At 40.7% G+C, this 21,738-nt stretch overlaps 1 protein-coding gene across 2 annotated transcripts; it reads left to right on the top strand.

Annotated features, from left to right (window-relative positions):
• The first annotated feature begins 9,210 nt into the window (after window positions 1–9,210).
• adra1ab (adrenoceptor alpha 1Ab) lies at window positions 9,211–15,417 on the top strand. 2 transcript variants are annotated; one of them, XM_026297894.1, is made up of 3 exons: window positions 9,211–10,126; window positions 14,954–14,974; window positions 15,063–15,109. In XM_026297894.1, the coding sequence occupies exons 1-3, from the start codon at window positions 9,211–9,213 to the stop codon at window positions 15,107–15,109; spliced, it is 984 nt and encodes a 327-aa protein (XP_026153679.1). The 2 variants fall into 2 exon arrangements, with proteins under 2 accessions (XP_026153679.1, XP_026153678.1); XM_026297893.1 differs by having other exon boundaries at window positions 14,954–15,417.
• Window positions 15,418–21,738: the final 6,321 nt, after the last annotated feature.

Below are 21,738 nucleotides of genomic sequence, written 5' to 3'. Positions count from 1 at the left end.
TTGGATAAGAAGTGGGTGATGGGTCAGTGCTTTGACTGCTTTGACGATTGATTCAGTGCTAATATATCATTATTGATCAATGCATTTTTAATTTTGAAAAACTTGGATGCTGTAATGTCTTCTCATAGGCATATCACATTTTTTTTCAGGTAACAAGGAAAGAGAAGCAATGTTGAGTGTGGAAAAACAAATCTCCATTCCCTGCAACTGCAGTGTCATTCCCGCTTGTTTTTTGTTTTTGTTTTTTTAACAGAAACAAGCTGAAAGAGATAGTTTATTTGTAGACTAAATTAATGCAGCTGCAGATCTGTGACAGTATATATTACATTTATAGTTATGCCATTTATCCATGACTTGAGATTGAAAAACATCAATAAACACCACCAACTCAAATTTGCATACCATGGAGGAGAAGAGTGGAATCGTAATGTGGGGCTTGAAAACAGGTGCATCAATACTGAAGGAACATGCAGGAGATCTTCATTAGAATTAAGGAGATACAATGGCTATAAAATGGTTTTAAAAGTCTTCTGGGCTGTGAGGTTTATATTATTAGACAGCAAAAAAGGATAAACATTTTCTTAACTGTCAATAAAACCTACGAGGGTAAACATAGTCTAGATTCTGTGTTTTATGGTAAAGTCTTTCCACAGTGTTCCAAGGAGTAAACATCAGCCATCTTCTCCCAATTTGATGTCTAATTTCCCTTTAATTTTCCCAACTTGCAAGGCTGGCTGTAGCCATTATTGCTTAGTTGAGTATATTAAAAGTTTAAAGACTTCTGTAACTAGTTTTTGAATGTCATGTCTCCTTTTCTCATTAAAGAAATCATCCCGGATGCTGGTGTTCAGCCAGCTTTGCTTCTGCATTCAAGCAGCCGACTTTATGGATGAACAATTAGGTGCTCCTTATAAATAATTTAGCATTTAACCATCTGAAGCTGATAACGATGAAATGTATTTTCCTTCAGCAAGTGGAGACTTTAACTGCACTCCTTTGTGTTCCTCTGGCAATGAAAGGAGAGGGCAGGTTCTTTCCCACAATGCATTAATGTCTGAAGTTAAATGTGAGAAAAAAAAATCAGTTAAAGCTATTAGCACTAAGGTGCAATAATGACTGTTAGAGCTGCCTGTCAAAAAAAAAAAGATCCCCAGGCCTCTCAGTATTTATACCTCTTAGACAGAAAACACATAAAGCAGCTTGACACATAACTTAAATATATAGTATATGTCCAGTGATAAGTGTGTTTTAATGTTAAGCAGCACTGGTTCTCATTTTTTAGAGTAGATACAGCAGATATTCACAAAAATAAATTACACATAGTAATATACATCACCTACTTCTCTCAGCTGTTTTGACAAAATACAGTGTTGAATTGGACTTATTTTCAAAATAAGAGTATGTTTCGATTTGCACAGTTACACTGTATATTCACACACATCAACTCTTTTATAGATTACCCAAATAGCCATATGATTTCATCTACATATAAAAGCTCTGTGAGGCTATACTCACGCACAGTGCTTTTGAGCTTAACCCTAACACCAGCATATTAACTTGGTCACAATGACAAAAATCTCCACAGAGACACATAGAGCACCTTGGCTAAAAAACTTGCAGCTGGTCTTGGTATAAAGCCTCATGATAGAATGCAGTTTTTAGGCTTTGGGCAGAGTCCTATCCAGTTCACACAAAGTACCTTATGATAGTGTGTGCATCATCAAGTATTAATCTAGAAACAGTCAGGAGCGGTGGGACGTGATATCCATAGTAAATTAATCAAAATAAAATAGATTTACTGTGCTCTGTGATAAACCTCTTTACTATCTGATACTGTCTCAAACTAAGTTTTTATGTAGCTTAAATGGGATGAATTAAGAAATTAATGCAGTGCAGCACTTATATAAGGTTTAAAATCTTTAAATTCTAAACAACAAAACACTGCCTGTCACTCAGACCAGGAAAATAACTCGAGGAACCCTGTCTGAGGACAATATAAGAACAGTCCCAAATGAACACTGAAAGTTGCAATATAATCCCATAGTCTAGAAAGATCCATACACTAGATCAATACACCCAGCAGCATCTTATGAGACATCTCTGTCATTTGAAGATAAATGCTTCACTGTGGCATTCGAGACAGAAGTGTGGAGAAAAAGACTCTCAAAGTGAACAATGCTCCCTGAGCCCTCAGCCACATCTGAGGTACCTGTGGTCAGGTCACTGAGCCGTTGCATGAGCCATAACTCAACCTGAAACAATAACCTAAGAGAAGAAATAGACTATTTGTCATCCTTGAGGTGTTATCGATGTAGGCTACTGAAGCCCTCCCAACAATAATTACCATCTGCCTTATGCCTTCTGCATATAAAAGACCACCACCACCCTCCACTGCTCCAGGCAGTCCCTTCAGACCCTGGAGCAGTACATAAAAGTCCTCCAAACATCACCCTACACTTAACTTAGCAACAGAACTGTGTAACCTCTTACTAATGTGTGTTTTTGGTCTGGGGTCAATTTTCATGGTGTGACTCCTTTCAAACTTCTTTTCAGATTTCAAAATTTCAAATGAAGGTCAATCTTAACAGTGATATTACAGTAGTGTGCTTCCAACTTTGTGGCAACATGGTAAAGAAAGCCCATATCCTTTTTAACATGAGATTTTACAGTCCATAAACCACAGTTCTCATTATCTCTGGTGTATAGAATGTAGTTTGTCTTCACAGTTGCACTAGAGAAAAAGTCACAGCTGTATCAAAAAGAAGGGAGTTTATATCTATGGGAGCATAGATGTTTGTAAATCCCAAGATGAGTCAGTCATTTTGGACTAATGATGTTTTTTTTTTGTTTGTTTTTTTTTTTTTTCAAAAAATTACCCAAACAGTGCTAATTAATGCATGTTTCCATCCACTGTTGTTTCAGTGTGTGAATATTAGGTGTTGACACAAACACCTTGTGGCATCAGCTACTAAATCACTGTAGAAGAAACGCACTCGCTTATTAAAAGATCAATCCTCAGACAAAGCAGCATAGAAAACCTGATGGTAGTGTAGCATATATGGGTTTTTATGCATTAACGTGAGAAAGGTTACAGTCTCCTTATCACGTCACACAGATCTGGGGATAATTGCCCATTACCAGTTTGGACAGCCCATTAGTTTCTAGTGAGGAAGTGAAGCTATATAGTGTAATAAGTAGTAAGTAATTTTCTGAAACAACTGGACACTGCAGAAACCACCAGAATAAAACTGCTTATTGGTTTTGGACAGTTTATTAATATTCTAGTGGTGCTCTGAGTATCAGTTGCATGCAATACAGCTTATAAACACTGCATATTAAAAAAAACTTCCCCACTCCCCCCTCTGTCTTTTTCTCCTCCAAGCTCTCAGGTCCTCTACCAGAGGCCTGAGAGCTTGAGGGTCTGCTGGACAGAGATCTCAGATGTTGTTCCTGGGATCTGTTGGAGCCACTCTCCCAGTTTGGGGGTCACAGCCTCGAGGGTGCCAATTACTACATGGACCACTGTTGTCTTCACCTTCCACATCTTATCTGGCTCTTCTTTCAGCCTTTGGTGTTTCTCAAGCTTCTCAGGTTCCTTCTTTCTGATCTTGCCATCACTTGTTCTCCTCTTTGTCCACCACTACTCTATCCAGTTGGTTAGCCATCACCAATTTGTCAGTCTGTATCTGGAAGTCCTACAGGATCTTAGCCTGGTCTTTCTCAACCACCTTGCATTTGGCATTTGCCACTTGGCTCTTGGGACTTCCAGCCCATACTCAGCACAGATGCTAACACTGATGTTTCTGTACACTATTTTATATCCTGCTGTTATGTGCTGGATTGTCTCAGGGGCATCTTTGCACAGCCTGCACCTGGGGTCCTCCCTAGTGTGGTAGACTGCAGCCTCTATTGAGCTTATGCTTAGGGCCTGTTGCTATGATTAGTGCCTCTGTGCTGTCTTTCGGTCCAGCCTTTTCCAGCCACTGGTAGGATGTTTCGATATCAGCCACTTCTATCTGCTGGTGGTACATACCATGCAGGGATTTGTCCTTCTATGATGCTTCTTTCTTTTCTTGTTCCATCTCCTTGAGTTTGTTCTGCCTGAGCTATTCACTAAGCACATCATCACCTGGGGCCATCCTCCTGATGTACTCAAGGATCTTTGCTGTTTCATCCCGGGTAGTGATTCTGATGCTCACCAGTCCTCGGCCTCCTTCCTTCCTCTTAGTGTACAGTCTCAGGATGCTGGATTTGGGGGTGAAACCCTCCATGCATTGTGAGGAGCTGTCAAGTCCTTGCCTTGACATCAGTGGCTTCTACCTCCTCCTTTGGCCAGCGTATTATTCCAGCAGGGCGTAGGTGTTGATAGCCCAGACCTTGTTCTTTCCATTCAGCTGAACACAAACTACAGTGCATGTGTTTATGCTAACAAGGGGACATGTGAATCAGTGTAGCAGCATGGCTCGCTGATGTGTTTTACAAAGCTGGTGGACAACAGTGTAATTTACAACAACACGTATCAGGCTTTGGCTGACACAGTAGGACTGATGTGTAGCTGTTTGTCAGTCTGGATTCGTTAACATCAGAAATATAGAGTATTATTAATTAATTAGCAGAATTTTCTATTCTTTTCACTCCTGTCATTTTCTGCAGAATAATATTCCTTCTATAATCTACACTACATGTAGCCTAATAAACACTTGTTGATTGTTGATGTAGCCTACAGTATGGTACTAGCCTTTTGGCATCACAGTTCCTTCCTTTTTATTCGTTTTTCTTTCTCCTTTTCTCCTCGTCTTTTCTTTTTGTCATGTTTTCTTTTTAATATTTTTTATATTATTTTGTATTTATATACAAAATTAGTGGGATTTAAGAGATTGTTTATATTTTCAAATGCTGTTACGTTTATGTGTGCATGTATTTCAGTCCTTTGTTGCAGTAAAAGAGAAAATGACGTTAATAGAAAGGTCGGAGTCGCTCGGACAAGGGGGCGGGGCCTGAGAGGACCAGGTTGGGGGGGGGGGGGGGGGGGGGGGTCCAACTATGACTTTATTTCTCAGCAGAGGAGGCAGCAGGACGGCAGGAGGGAGGCTGCACTTGACTTTGCTCTCTTTGCTCTCTGTGGCTTATGTCTGCGGTGGACACGATAACGCATGCTTTTTTCCCGAAAAAACAAAAATCACTACACACACACACATATGTATGTATATATGTGTGTGTGTAGCCGATTTCTCATCCTTTTAAAACTCGGTGCAGAGAAATGTGAGCGCTATGAAGAAGGTAAGATCCTGTTTCTTTTTTCTCCCTTCACCCCACAGGTTACTTCACTGGCTGAGTGACTTCTTTCCATAATGGATCATTAGGATTGTTTTTGATTATTGTTAAACAGCTGGAGGATCTGATCAGTTATTATTTAATGGGCTAGGCCACTGACTAGCACATTGTGATAACTGCTTTGTTTTCACACTGTTGGTAATGCTAACACATGCAGCCTGATGTTCAGTTCTACTTTATTCCTCACATATTTAAAACGTAGCCTGTTCAAGGAAGATACAAGGGCAGTGTTTCATATGTTTCATATGCAGCTTCATGTAGATTTGTGTTTCCTCTACCTGTTTCCTCAGGTAGGCTATTTTACTCTAATACACACAGCTGAGGAATGGGAAGTAAATGGTTTATGTATTTAAAGAAAATCCATTCTAGTTTTAGGAGATTGCAGAGACTAATGATGTAAAGCATTCAAAACATTAAATGCTTCCATTGTCTTCGATATATCTCCCACTCGGGAATAAACAATAACTTCTTCAGGTGGATAAAAGCACAAGATAAAACACCTTTTGTCCTTTCTGAAGGGTAGTGTGTAGCTAATACTCAAGGTTGATGGCACTTAATGCTTTATGTCATGAAGGTATTGAATAATTGAACTTCCGGCAAGGACTGCGCCCCCAAGAGAGTATACAGCATTTTAGAAATGGACAGCAGTTCATCATGGTAGTGCACTGCACCAGAGACCTGACACAAACTGTTACATTACAGTACAGATGAGCACCGTATGAACCGAAGAGGCTGTTGGATTTGATTTGCTTGAGGAGAGTCAAATGAACATTTAACATCTAGGAGTTGCAGAGAAATGTTTGAATACTTCCTACCTGAGAGTGATCCTTGCTCCTGTCAGCTATTTGATAAAATGTGAAAATATCATGGCTTCCAGCTTTTCAGATGTGAGGATTTGCTTCGTTTCCATTTTTATGTCATAGTAAATTAAGGATGGGAAGTTGGCAGGGGTAGAATAATTGGTCAGACAAAACACTGAATTTCAAATTGTATCCCTGGGCTCTCAAAGTTGATGATCTGCACACATTTTACGTCATTATAATCAATAGATTTGTCTAGAATAAAAATAATTGTCACTTACTGCCCTAGCCCTTGCACAGCTCAGGACATACAGGAGACAGAAAGAAATTAGAGAGGTGAGCAGTTTAGGAGAACAAGATTCTCTGACATTTCTTTCTAAAATAGAATAAATGAACAGACATCTGCGTGACAATATACTGAACCATTTCCATGTGTTACTGAGTGACAGTAACCACAAACACACTGAGGAGCATGACTTTCTGGTCTGCTGCACAAAACAGTGTCAAAAAGGCTTATGTTAATGTGGTGAATGTCACCCTTGTGATAATAATTATGCCTATAAACTGCTGCTGTCCTGATTGAATATGCCCATGGTCATGCTGTATTAAGCCATTTAATATGCTAACTAATACCCTCTCTCCAAAAACAAAATCCAAATTATGATTCCAATCAGAGATTTAATTGGCTGACAACTTTGGGATGGCTACTCACATTGAGGACAGTTTCCTCAAGGACAAAGTGTCATCTTCACAAGAGCCCCTGCTGCAGTAACCATTCGGATGCAAATGTATGTGTTACAGTGCTCTCTGTGTTCTCTGATTGCTTTAACTCATCATATATTATCTGAGTGGAATGAAGGACATATAAGCAGCCTTCTTTCATAAGAAAATATACTTAGTGATCATCACCGTTATCATCAACCTGTTTTGTGTGACCAACAGTTCAGCCGCTGCAATACTAGATCAGCATTTGTCTCGGGACAGTATCTCATGGCTGCCACTGACCCTTTCTGTCAAAACAAGTATCTTAACATTATTTATATTTTGTCTAAAAATCTTTCTTAAATTAAGAAAGATATTAATCAAAGCCATACTTAAAAAAAAAACACTTACAGGATGGAAAAGAATGTGAGGGCAGTCAGTAGTAGAACAGACTGTAAAGGTCATTTAACACATCTTACACCAATTCATCATTTTGTCATACTGCTGCTACCCTTTCCATACTAATATATGTTGAAATGAAACATGAAGAGCAAAGACATGTAGAGGAGTTTTCATTTGAAGTGATTAAGCTGTGATTTCAGCCAAGGGGAAGCACCACTGCAGCACATGCAAATATAACACGTGTCAACCAAGCAGCTTCAGGACAGAAATATGTCATTTGTCTTTGTTCTCTGCTTTTGAACTTCAGAAGAGACTTGTCTGTCTTTAAATGCAAATTGCACTGCCTCCAGTGCTGCTGAATTAAGGAATAATAGCCTCCATTTCCTAAATGTTGCTTTACATTTGCATACAACTGCATTACTTCAGTCAGGATACACCATCCTGACTGAACTTTTTAGATGTGGTTAATACCTTTTTGCAGGCACTTCACCTCAGAAAAATCTCATTACAACCAAAAATGTCTTCCAAATATCACTCCGTTGAGCCAGTCTGCTGAAACAATCCAAGGTATCCATTTACCGTTCATTTCCATTTCCCCTGTGGCCACTGATGCGAAAATCCCAACATCAAGCATTTACTTGGGTGAATTTGATTCTGCCTCATAGTGGGATGTGCAGCGAGACTTTGATCCCGCAGGAATGTGTGACAGGCGTGGACCTGCTCTCCGAAGGCTTTATTGTGGCTGCTTTTCTATTCTTTTTTTGCTTCATCGACATTTATTTCACTCAGTGACATCCCAGATCACCAACACATATACAGATTGGTAGTGAGAGGGACTATCAGCAGCCAACGACTTCGCCCCAAGGTTTAATTCCTGGTCTGTCAACCGCTGGTTGACTTAGAGCCCAGCTTGCAGGCACAAGACTCTCAAGAAAGCCATCGAAAAAAAAGCATAGCTACTTTCATTTATCTTGCTATTCTCTGCATGACTGCTTGCTTGTTTTCTCATAATGTCACAGATGACTTTCTTTTTCCCTCTATGGTGTCCTTCCCTTTTGATCGTGTCGTGCTTGTTTTTTCTCTTCTCTTGTAATTCTTGACAGGCCTACTGCTCAGGAACACGGTCCCTGTAAAGAGATGTTTTCCATTAATGGATCTGCCTGGTTAAATAAAAGTTAAACAAAAATAAGATATCAATAATATGATGTTACGTGGATGTCAGAGGCAAAAAAGACAAATGGGTTACAATGGTTTTTGGATGAAAAGGAAATTGTGAATGTCACTTAGTTCACTCAAGCATAACCCGTGTTCTCCCTAATGCAGCTGTAATGAAGGGAGGAGAAATTACAAATAAATAGAGAGACTGTCAGCTGAATTATATTTTTAACCTTTAAACATAGCTGGTTGCTGTCTAATGTCTTAGCACTTTACCTTTATTGAGTTCTATTCTATCTATAAAGTTTTGATTCGTTCATATTCTGGCAAAGATAGAAGAGCACTGAAGTGGTGATGGCCATGTTTTGTGTATTTTATTTATATGTGTAGCAAATCCCTGGCTTATGGATGTGTTGTTAAATATGCTCTGTCTCTTTTCTCATGTTAACAGGTTTCCTGCATTAAAGTCTTTCGACATGGCCGAAGATGACATCCAGTGACTGCCACTTAAAATACGTATACTTACTGTTAAGCTTTTCTGGACTAAATATGACAACTGCGGCAGTCCTTCCTTTCCTAACTGTGACATTCTGCCAAGGAACCCCGGCCAAGTCCACGTGATCACTGGAGTGTTGGCAGGAGCTGCAGCATCTGTAGATTAACTGAAAGAGTAGTTTATGCAGCAGGGAGAGCTCCTTCTCCTGCATTAGAGCAGGAAAAGGCAGAGGATTGAGGCTGTAGTAATTGAGGGACACATGTGGCATGAGTGTTGTCAGCTGCAAGACACTTAAAAATTTAGTGCACTCAGCAGATTACAATGGTTCCTACTGAGAACGTGAGTGTTTTCTCTGCTGCAGATCACTGCCCCAACTGCAGCTCCTCCACCTACCCAGAGGTGGATGTAACCAAGGCAGTGGTCTTGGGGATGGTGCTGGTGGTGTTTGCAGTGTTCGGGGTCCTTGGCAACATCCTGGTCATCCTGTCAGTGTTGTTCCATCACCACTGGCGCTCTGTGACACACTACTTCATTGCCAACCTGGCAGCAGCAGACCTGCTGCTCAGCTCTGCCGTCCTTCCATTCTCCGCCACATCGGAGGCTCTTGGGAGATGGGTTTTTGGTCGGTCCTTCTGCAGTGTCTGGGCTGCCCTAGATGTCCTCTGCTGCACTGCCTCCATCCTCAGTCTGTGTGTCATCTCTATTGACCGCTACCTGGCTGTCAGCTACCCTCTGCACTACCCTGCTATAGCTACTGGGCGGCGAGGCCTGACTGCGGTGGCTGCTCTGTGGGGACTCTCTGCAGCTATATCTGTGGGCCCTCTGTTTGGCTGGAGGGAGCCCGACCCAGAGGATGAGACAGTGTGCCGAATTACAGAGGAGCCCGGCTACGCCTTGTTCTCAGCATTAGGATCTTTCTATATACCTCTAGCCATCATTCTGGCCATGTACTGCCGTGTTTATACTGTGGCTAAGAGAGAAATAAACAGTTTCAGGAAAGGCAGTAAAGGAGAAGGGATTGAGACTGAAGGGGTGATGCTGAGGATACACAGAGGAAACACAGCTCAGACAGAGAAGCAGGAGGATGACGAGGGGGCTGAGAGGCATAAACGCTCCACCTTTTCCCTGCAGAGGCTGCTGAAGTTCTCGAGGGAAGAGAAGGCAGCTAAGACTCTTGGCATTGTTGTCGGCTGCTTCATTCTGTGCTGGCTTCCTTTTTTCCTGGTTTTACCCATCGGTATGTACCACGTACCCTCTTCTGGTCCTAACGTGACATACCAACCTCTCATGCATTCTTTTTACATTCAACTCACAAACCTAATGCCGCTTTTCCATTATACAGTTTTATAGCACTACTTTACTCTACTCTACTTGGCTTGCGCTCGTGACTCTTCTAGTGACATCACTCCCTGTCCAATCGGTGGCCCACAGTCTGTTTACGTCACATTTTAGTATTGGCTCAGCTCGCGTGGAACCGCAGCTGAGGGCATACTAAAATAGTACCTGCTGCCAGGTACTAATGGGATAGTCGAGTCGAGTCGAGCTGAGCTAAGTAATGCTAGTGGAAAAACACAGAAGGTCATTTAACACTACTTACTGTTTTAAAAGCGTTTGCAGAATCCTCAGACTCTTTTGTCCATCATGCTGCAGACAGAAAAATATTCCATTACTTTTTAATAAGTTATAGTTTCATAAATTGATTTAACCTTGTTGCAGTTATGTAGATGTGTGTCACAGTAACATCACTGGTGAGTGTGGTTACAAGTGCATCAGTCCACTGGGGCAATAAACATCGCTCTTCAGGCTGGGAATAAGTAAATATTGAACCACTTTATGTTTGGTGCATTATGCACCATGTGCTACTTTATGAGGTTGCTACTTTAAACATCTTTGGCAGAAGCAGAACTGAATATACACTAAATGTTGCTGTAAAATTTTCACTGTAGGTATGAGCTTGAGTTAATATTGGGAGCTCAGGAAAAGGTAAATGCCCACTAAGCCAGATATTCTCAGCTGTCTTTAATTAATCATACCTTCGTTTTGTCAGACAAAGGAGTTGATAACAGTAATGTTATCGTAGATGGAAGAGAGGACAGAAAGCAGCCATTGTGAAGCCCAATCTAAAATCTTAATTGCTTCTGAAATAGCTCTCATGACTTGACTGAGATAAGTGATTGCCAGACTGGACCACAGTGTGTATTTAAGGTAATAGTCTGTCAGCAGTTTCCTCTCAGGTCAGTCACAGATGGCGAGATAATCGCTGAGATGTGTTTTCATTGACACAAATTGTATTCTTATTGAAGGAGGAAAAAAACTAGTGTATAATAGGTTAGGGGATATGAATAAATCACATCATCTAGACAAGTAAGGAGTGTTTCTTTTCCTGTTTTTTCCTAGCATTTAGATTCATAACTAGCTCTGTGCAGCAGTATGTAATTCAACTGTAAACAAAAAGCTCATGCCCTTTCTATGAGACTGGAACTTGCCGCCTTTCTTAAACTGATTGACCTGCCCTTTAATACACTATACACAATGCTGTTTGCTCAGAGACGGATCTGTCAACTTTGTAGACATTTTTATCAATATCAGTTATTATTATTCTGATGGTGTTTATTTGAATTTGTGCCAAAACAGTTGGTCAGTAGATCATTTTCACCACAGTGTCATGTCAGTGTCACAGTGGGAAAAACACAGGTGAAAATAATACAACTGATGCTGTCATTTAACTGTTTTGGGTTCACGTTCACACTGTCATCACTTATAGGAACCTGAACAGAACAGAGCTATCATTATTTCAGAAGTGAAAATGTCTGCTGTGAAAAAAAGTAAATGAATCAAGTTCTTGTTCGACAGAAAGCCTTTCAAACGTGGCCACTTCCTGGTGTTGTGAGTGTAAATTGTGTTTTGGCTGTTGTGCGATGTAGCTGATTCTCTGTAAGCATTTTTCACTATTTTATGACATTTAGTAGACATTGGTTACCATAGGAGTGAAGCTCAAATTATATGTAAAGATATAAAGTTTCAGTGGTAACCAAAATAAAAGCCTGCAGTCATTATAATGGCTCTGTGAGGCTGTTACCATGGTGCTTTAAGGTAAATGCCTTAGTATGCTAACATGTTCAGAATGGCAGTGCTAAGATGCAGACAATGTTACCATGTTTACCATCATAATTTAGCCTGTTAGCATGCTAACACTGGTTAGTTAGTACTGAACACTATGTACAACTAAGGCTGATGGGAATACTATTAGTTTTATAGGTATTTGGCCGTAAACTAAAAAGTACTGATGTTGAAGTGGTAATAAATGAATACTTCGACCTGCTGAGGGTGCCAGGTCAGGTGATCACCAAAGCAATTAGGATGCAGCCACAGTGAGGCATGCTTATCTGCACCTAATTTCATCCAATAGGTCAATCTAGAGCCATGCCACTATCATGGCTGAAATGACCTACTATAATATTAGCCTTCATGTGGGTTATCACTGTTGCTACAATTATTGTGAAAAGCTGTTGAGGCCTGAATCATTTGTATAATGTTGCTTGATGATATGAACACGCCATCAGGCAGGACCTTCCTCCCTTCCCCACTGTGCCTCAAATCTACTGCTCGACTTTCTCAGAAGGGACATGAAGAAATTCAATTACAAGCAACCAAACAGACCAAATAAAACACCACATTTGAGCAGAATGGGCTTCTACTGTGAGATGAAATTGAATGAACCAAACTATTGCTCCCTCTTATGAAAGCTATTATAGATAACAAGCATGAGACTTAATGGGCTGTAATGCTGGGAGGCATCCTCAGTCACCCTGTAGCTTCACAAGACAGCCAGTCATCAGAGAATAGTTATGCATTCCAGTTGAGACAGAGCTTCACAGCTCACAGCACAGCCATTCAAGCTCTGAGGCAATGATAGTCTGAGACTCCTAGACCGGGGGTGTGAAAAACCACAGAATAGTTTATTTTCTGTTTTTCCTGAGCTTTTTGCATTGAAAAGGCTGTTTTGTGCTAAAGTGCTTGGTGACTGGACACCTTTCACTGCAGGAGCAACCATGCTGAAATAGCTTGGACAGTATGCTTACCAGGATCATAAAATGAGCTGTCAATGGATTATTACTAGCACTTTACAGTATATAAAGCTGTGAATCACTGCTTTTAACAACATCCATTTTGCACATAAAAACCAGGCCTGTGACAGGAGTTTAACATTTCTCCTTGAGAAAGTTGTTTTGGGTCTTCTAGTATGTGGTTGTTTTATTGTTTGCAATAATATCTATAAAACCACTCTGCACATTAGAATGACATTTAATGGAATTTCTTTTTGTTTTATGGTTCAAAACAAATCAATCCGCTGTATGTCTGAACTGATTTTTGGGTGTTTGTTTTTTTTTGCTACTAATTCTGCACATTTTGTCTAACATATCAAATCTGGTACATTGTACATTCATACTGAAGACATCCAAACTATGAAAAAAACAACTGGAATTATGTAGTAAACAAAAAAGTATTAAACAACAGAAAATTTTTTTTACATTAAGAGTGTCCAAAGTAGCTGCATTTAGCTTTGATGAGAGCTTGGCACACTCAGGATGGGTACAGAATCAATAACCCTACACCTATTATTAAGGCTACAGTACAAATCCATAATTCCATTGCAAGGAACATTCAGTTCAGAAAAGAGAAAAAAAAGTCCATGATTACCACAAGAAAAGAAGGTCAGTCAATCCGAAAAATCTCTAGAATGAATCCACAGGTGCAGCCGCCAAAAGCATCAAACTCTATGATGAAACTGCCTCTCATGAGGACCGTCCCAAGAAAGGCAGACAAGAGCTACCTCTGCTGCAGAGGATAAGTTTATTAGAATTACCAGCCTCGAGATTTCAGCCCATATAAATGCTTCTTAAAGTTCAAGTGACAGACATAATATATTTCAACATCCACTGTTCATCCTTTTACTGTTAATGTGTGAGTCAGACCTTCATGGACAAATTGTGGCAAAGAAACCATTACTTCAGAAGCAGAAGGATGGACTTTAGGTCAGTGGAAAATTGTCCTTAAGCCTGATGAGTTTAAATTTGAGATATTTGTTTCTAACCCCATTGTCTTTGTTAGACACAGAGAAGGTGAATGGACAGTCCCTGAATGTGTGGGTTTCACTGTAAAGCATATAAGAGGTGTGATAGTGTGGGGGTGCTTTGCTGGTGACACTGCTGCAGCAACATGCCACTCTATCTCATTTACAGTTGTTACACAGTGGGACCATCATTTGTTTTCCACCAGGACAGTGACCCCTTACACACCTTTAGGTTATGTAAGAGCTAGCTGTCCAAGAAGAGAGTGACGGAGTTCTACATCGGATGACCTGCCCTCCACAATCACCAAGTCTAAATCCAATTATGATGGTGTGGGGTGAGTTGGACCGCAGAGTGAAGGAAAAGCAGCCAACAAAAACTTAACACCTCTGGGAACTCCTTCAAGATTGTTGGAAAACCATTCCAGGTGACCACCTCATGAGGCTGACTGAGAGAATGCCAAAAGTGTGCAAAGCTGTCATCAAAGCTCAAAGCAGCTACTTTGTAGAATCTGAAATATAAAACATATTCTGGGTTATTTGACATGTTTTTGTTGACTATATAATTATATGTTTGAAAGGATGTTTGTCATAATTTCAGTCTTCAATATTTTATTGTTGAAAATAATTTAAAAAATTCATTGAAATAGAAGGTGTGTCCAAATGTTTGGCAGTGTATGTGCACATCAACTCTAAGCAATCCTGCAAGAGGTAATGAGATTTAATCAACAGATGGCAAACAGCATGATTACATTCAAACTGCACCCTGGACTTAGTTTATTTACAACATATCTAACATGCTCAATGTGCTTTCATCCCCAATGCAGTTTTAAAGCCAGTTAAAAAGATAGTGTGAACAGACTGGCATAAGTAAATATTATTTTATTAGGGCAGAAAATAAGTAAATTTTTTAATTTATAGAGGTTTAAGAGGTTTGGCCTGAAACCTGAGGTATGATTGTTTTAATTGTGTCTCTTGATGTGTGTTCTCTAGGATCCATCTTCCCATCCTGTAAGCCCTCTGAAACCGTCTTTAAAATAACCTTCTGGCTGGGTTATCTCAACAGCTGTATTAACCCTATTATCTACTCGTGCTTCAATCGGGAGTTCAAGAAGGCCTTCCACAACGTGCTCCGTGGTCGCTGCCTGAGAACTGCCCAACCACAAGGACATATCACCTCCTATTCCAACAGTTCGGTCCCCACGTCTCATACCGCTGATCCCTCAGCCCAAAACTGTCTCTCTGGTTCCTCATGGTGTTGCTACAGGGCACTGTCAACCTCCTCGTCATCTGTCAGCGGTCCAGATCAGGCTCAAAGTGCCCAAATACAGAGTAAGAGTCTGCTGAAGGCATGGTGTTTCTCTGCAAGTCAAAGTCCAGTACCACAGAACCCCTCGAGTCAGGGATCAACCAAGGTCTTACACCTTTCCCTTGGCATTGCAGGAGAGGCGGTTTGATTGCATAGAGAGGAGATAAGGCATTCAATCTTGTGCTTCAGTTTTGCCTTAGGGAATCGCTTCTGTACAATTTTTACATGTACATTTATATTCCTCAGAAGCATCAGTGTGCAAGGCTAAGTGGTCTACAGAGCAGGCAGCAGGATAAGTCCATTGCCTTAAAGCTTTATGCCAGTTTAAACACTTTTGTCAAATTAAATGACCTTAAAAATAAAAAATATATATTTTGTCTTCACTCGTGTTGCTCTTAAACAGGGCACTAAATGTCAAAGTGTTCAAGGGGAGCTGCTTAGCAGACAGCAGGTAGAAGACTATGAGGTATGAAGGCACAGCAAGAGAGTCTTGAAATGAATGAAAGAAAAAAAAACATCTTTTGCAAGTAGGTTAAGGCAGGTCAGCCATCTGTGTTTGGCAAAAAATGAAAGAGATTACTGCACTGAAATGACATTGTAAAAGGAATCCACCGACATGATTTCTTTAAACATTGGTGGTATTTCTGCAGATTGCACCAAAAACCCTCAAGGGTGAGATACTCATACTAGAATAATTATCATTCACCAACAGCTCAGAGAGCGAAGCCTTTGTGAACTACATGTGTGACCTTTGTTTTAAAGGATTAAACACCAAAATCCATCATATCTTCAACAAATAAACTGATGAAAAATGAAATTATAGTCTGATCCAAATGCCTTCAATTCTCTTTCATGTCTTTGTCTCAACATGTTTCTTTTTGTGAAGCTCACAGACATGCAGCCATGACCTGTGATGATGTCAAAATGTGAGTATATATATATATATATATATATATATATATATATATATATATATATATATATATACATACATACACACACACACACACACACACACACATACATATACATATATATAAAAATTTCCCTTCTCACCCCTATGGGTGGTGTGTGTGTCTTCCTCAATCTCGGGCTCTCTACCAGAGGCCTGGGAGTTTGAGGGTTCTTTGCAGTATCTTAGGTGTTCCTAGCACTGAGCTCTTCTGGACTGAGAGCTCTGATGTTGTTCCTGCGATCTGTTGCAGCACTCTCCCAGTTTGGGGGTCACACCCCCAAGGGTGTCGATTACCACGGGGACCACTGTTGCTTTTACCGTCCATATATTTTTCTAGCTCTTCTTTCAGCCCTTGGTATTTCTCAAGCTTCTCATGTTCCTTCTTTCTGATGTTGCGATCACTAGGGATTTCTACATCTACCACTACGGCTTTCTTCTGCTGTTTGTCCCATTTTGACCTTGGGACCTCCAGCCCATATTCGGCACAGATGTTCCTGTACACTATGCCGGCCACTTGGTCATGACATGCCATGTATGCCCTGCCTGCTAGCATCTTACAACCTGCTGTTATGTGCTGCTTAGGGGCATCTTTTCACAGTCTGCACCTGGAGTCCTGCCTGGTGTGGTAGACCCCAGCCTCTATCGATCTTGTGCTCAGGGCCTGTTCTTGTGCTGCTACGATCAGTGCCTCTGTGCTGTCTTTCAGTCCAGCTTTTTCCAGCCACTGGTAGGACTTTTCGATATCAGCCACTTCTTGTATCTGTTGGTGGTACATGCCGTGCAGGGGTTTGTCCTGCCATGATGGTTCTTGCTCTTCGTCCTCTGCATCGGGCTTCTGTTGCCTGAGATATTCACTAAGTATTCCATCGCTTGGGGCCATCTTCTTGATGTACTCATGCATCTTTGCTGTTTCATCTTGGATGGTGGCTCTGATGCTCACCAGTCCTCGGCCTCCTTCCTTCCTCTTAGTGTACAGTCTCAGGATGTTGGATTTGGGGTGAAACCCTCCATGCATTGTGAAGAGCTTCCTTGTCTTGACATCAGTGGATTCTGTGTCCTCTTTTGGCCAGGTTATTATGCCAGCGGGGTATCTGATGACCGGCAAGGCGTAGGTGTTGATGGCTTGGACCTTGTTCTTCACATTTAGCTAACTTCTTAGGACTTGCCTTACTCTCTGTAGGTATTTAGCTGTGGCTGTGGATCAGTGAGTCGATGTCTCGCTCACTCCTGGCGCACAGCTTGATGTCATCCATGTACAGGAGATGGCTGATCGTTGCTCCATTTCGTAGTCGGTATCTAAGGCCAGTCATAGTGATGATCTGGCTGAGGGGGTTCAAGCCAATGCAGAACAGCAGCGGGGACAGAGCATCTCCTTGGTAGATGCCGCACTTGATGGAGACTTGTGCTATTGGCTTGAGTTCGGCCACTAGGGTTGTTTTCCACAGTTCCACCAGTTATGAAGGTTCTTAGAGTTCTATTGATGTTTTATAGCTCCAGGCATTCCAGAATCCATGTGTGAGGCATTGAGTTGTAGGCTTTCTTGTAGTCAATCCAGGCGGTGCACAGGTTGGTCTGTCTGGTCTTACAGTCTCGAGTGACTGCTTTATCTACCAGTAGTTGATGTTTTGCTCCCCTGGTGTCCTTACCCATTCCTTTCTGGGCCCCGCTCATGTATTGAGCCATGTGCTTACTCATCTTAGCCTGACAGGAGCTTCCATGTTGTGAAGAGGCAGGTTATTGGGCGGTAGTTGGATGGGACTTCAGGATCATGACTGTCCTGCCTTCAGTTAGCCACTCTGGGTGAGTCCCATCCATTAGCAGCTGGTTCATTTGAGCTGCCAGGCACTCATGGAGTGTAGTTAGTGTCTTTAGCCAGTAGGTGTATATCACGTCAGGCCCAGGTGCTGTCCAGTTCTTCATGTTTGAGACCCTTTCTCGGATATCTGCCGTTGTGATGGCTACTGGTTCCTGTTCAGGGAGGTTGCTGTGGTCTGCTCTCAGGTCTGCCATCCACTGGGTATTGGTGTTATTGGTGTCACTCCCATATGTTTTTCCAGTATTGTTCAATCTCCAGCCTTGGTGGGTCTGTTCTCATATTACTATCCTGCCACTGAGAGTACACTTTGGACGGTTCGGTGAAGAACATCCTGTTTATTCTCCTTGATTCTATTTCTTTGGTGTACCTCTTCCAGCGTGTGGCCAGGACTGTGAGTCGTTGTTTGGCAGTCTCCAGGGCTGATAGTTGGCTAACTTCGCTCCGTGTTGCCCTTATTTTTGCCTCTAACCTCCTTCTCCATGCAGGATACTGCTCCTTGGTGGTGGTGTGTATTGTGTGGCCAAGCATCTCAAGGATCACTGTTGCCGTGGTGTATATCTGGTTGTTGGTCTTAGTGATGGTCACAGTAGGGATTGTTCATAATGATGCATTCACATTCACATCTTCTAGTAGACTTTCAGAGGGTACATCACTTAGTCTTGGTAACCAGCTACGGAGGTTCCAGGTGTCCATCTTACTCACGATGTTCACTCTTAGGTCAGCTGTTCTTGTGTTGAGCATGTGGGAGCTTGTCACTGGGGCTTGGTACCCAATCTCGGGTAGGGATGGTTTTGTTTCCTCCCTGACCTGGCATCCTGGTTCCCCCTTGCCGTAGCATTTGTGTTGTATCTCTTCGATCTCCAGTTGTGATAGCAGTTGCCGTTTGCAGATGTTGGAACACTGAGGTACTAGTTGTTTTGGCCCTAGTATAGATGGTGGGTTTCGAAGTTTCCATAGGACCCACATCCTCATCATGTAGCCCCTATCGTTGGGGTTACTCATGTAGTAGCATTCCAACAGTTCTCTATTCTCAGCCCTCGTCCATGAGTGTCGTGTTCCAGTAGCTCATGTGTATATAAACAAATGTATATGTATGTGTGTGTGTGTGTGTGTGTGTGTGTATATATATATATATAAACATATATATACACACATATGTATAAAACATATAACATAAAAAAAAACATAGAACAAAACAACATAACATAAAACTACCTCACTGATGCCACTGTTGCCCAAGCGCGGGTTTTTTTAAAATGAGAGTGTATGGCTAACGCTATTGTGTTCAGTTGACCAGATTTGACTGGTGTTGTAAAGTTTGGCTTTGGAAAGCTAATTATTAAGTATTAAATCCAAAATGTAACCTAATGCTTTCTTTTTTGAAGCTGATCTACAGGATACAGATGTTGCACTGTGCTTTTGCACCTTTTTCATTCAATTAATTTGCGTTCAGACTACTATTCTCCACTATTGCAAATTTGATAGGTTCCTTCATGATTCTGTCAGATTAGACTGTATGCATTTAATGCAATGTAAATTACATAAAAAAGTTACTGTCACTTTAAATCTCAATTATTTTTGTATCAAAGGCTGGAAATGAATTTCCATTTGTTGCCATACAATCTAAGGACTGTGGGGTTGCTGGTATTCTGTTCACAAAACCCCAGTATGACCACTTTCATCGTGTTCAGGAGGTGGCCAGCATATAAAAGATGACATTATGAACATATATTTATTTTGAAGCAACTAAAACCTTGACAAAGACTATTATTGTGCCCTTTAAAAATGGTGAAACATTACCATGACATAAAGCAACAGGGGGGATAGCTGCTTTTAGCAAAGAGGAACATTATAATGGCCAGGACATTCAATAAATTAACATTTCTCTGACAAGTCACAGAAAACAACTGAAAGCTTTTCAAAGGGCGCTTTTACTGTGGAACACGTGTATTGGATTGTATGCTAGTCTATGTGTGGTGTACTAACCCACTTTTCTTTTCTCCATAGAAATTAGGTGTTTTAATTAGCAAAATAAAGCTCACCATGTCACAGAAATATAATGCCATGATAATGTGTGTGTTTTATTAAAAAAAACATGACATGAACATTGATTAATAGCTGTACAAACACACTCTGGGCGTCTTATCTTTGCTAAAAAGCTGTCACAGTTCTTCTTAGCCATTAATCCTTTGCTTCTCTTTGTTACAAACCAAGTTGTTTTTCCTTGCTCTGCTTGAAGACATTTTAAGACCTTACAAGCTTCATAACAGTGATGAATACCTGTGAGAGCTTATCACTATAAAGCAGGATGTTGAAAGAGTTTCTAGACAAATAATTTGTCATTTTACAGTGAACTAAGGTTAGGGCACAATAAACTATTTTCTTCATTGTGTATTGCTGTTTGGGATTTGTACTTTAATAGAGGCATTACATAGAGTACAATTTAAAAGGATAATGTTTCTTTTGTAAACGCTCTAAACTCCCACACTTTACATTAATGTAACCACTAAACTGTCTCAGAAAAGTAAAACATGCAGCTCTGACTGCTGGAGATTACACAGCCGAGGACCTAATGTGGAACCTGCATTTGGCAACGAGTAAAACAAGAACTGACTGTTCATTAGAGGGTTATGACTGAATGTGCAAATAAATGATACAGTGACATTTAAAGCTTGACCCAATCAGACTTACATAGTCCCATAAAGTATGTTTCACTCGGACAATATAAACACAGAACATTTATTTTCACATTCATGTTTGAATGTCAAACCAAAATGTCTTCACAGCTTTATTCTGCAGCTGCTGCCTCCTATTGGTGTTTTAAAGAGAAAAGGAGGAAAAAAAAGATGAGAAACCTTGAAAACTGATGATTTAAAACACAGCATCAGTGCTGGAAGGACATTAGCAGAGGGAGAACCACTAAACCAGTGCTTGCCTCTGCGTGTGTGAACAATCATGACAAACTCAATTTGTTTCAATGTGTGCATTTGTTTGAGTGCAGTGGTTTTTATGTAAGTGTGAAGAGCGGGCAAGCACTGCTGTGTCGACTTTCATCAGTTCAGACATTATTTATGGAAATAAATGCATCTGACTCCTAATAAACATGCAGCTCTCATTTTTAAAAGGCAGCACAGGATTCAAGCAGTGTTGCAGCAGCTGTCATATTAAGGCAAACACTGTTATGATAAATGGATCCAGGCTCCCATTACTGCAAAGAAAAGCTTGGGCTGTTTAACCTTATTAGTTGACTTAGCAAAGTTGTGTTTTATTACTAATGGCGACCATGATTAATAATGATGCTGGGCTGGAAGCAGATGACTGTAATTGTAATTGTATCAGGAAACAACAGAGGAGAAAAAAAATCTGGTTTGTGTTACGCATCAAACTGAAAGACCTTCCTGAGACTTTATCTGAAAGTGTTTTTTTACAGTTATTCCATGTGACTGCGCAGAAAATTGAAACTTTATTGACACAAGTGTTAGCATTAGCATTACTAATTGCTTGGAAAGTATGTGGAAAATCAGCAAAATAGGTTTGGAACTACACCTAATCCACTAATTCTTGTGTACTTAATGATCCTCTCAGATACAAAATGCTCTTAAATGTAACATTATACTGCAGGTGTCTGCACTGATGTTTAAGCAAAATGAAAATCTGTCCTTTAACTCACTCACAAAAGTGTAGCTGTAATTAAGTCT

This window comes from Mastacembelus armatus, chromosome 12 (assembly GCF_900324485.2).
Source record: "Mastacembelus armatus chromosome 12, fMasArm1.2, whole genome shotgun sequence".
NCBI lineage: Eukaryota > Metazoa > Chordata > Actinopteri > Synbranchiformes > Mastacembelidae > Mastacembelus > Mastacembelus armatus.
The sequence above is the reverse complement of the archived record's forward strand: the minus strand, read 5'-3'. Positions and strand labels throughout refer to the sequence as shown.

What these genes read in the sequence shown, in the direction of transcription:
- adra1ab (XM_026297893.1), top strand. Translation starts at nt 9,211, where the DNA reads ATGGTTCCTACTGAGAACGTGAGTGTTTTCTCTGCTGCAGATCACTGC. An exon ending in TTTCCTGGTTTTACCCATCG is followed by an intron (nt 10,127 to 14,953) that starts GTATGTACCACG and finishes TGTGTTCTCTAG; the next exon opens with GATCCATCTTCCCATCCTGT.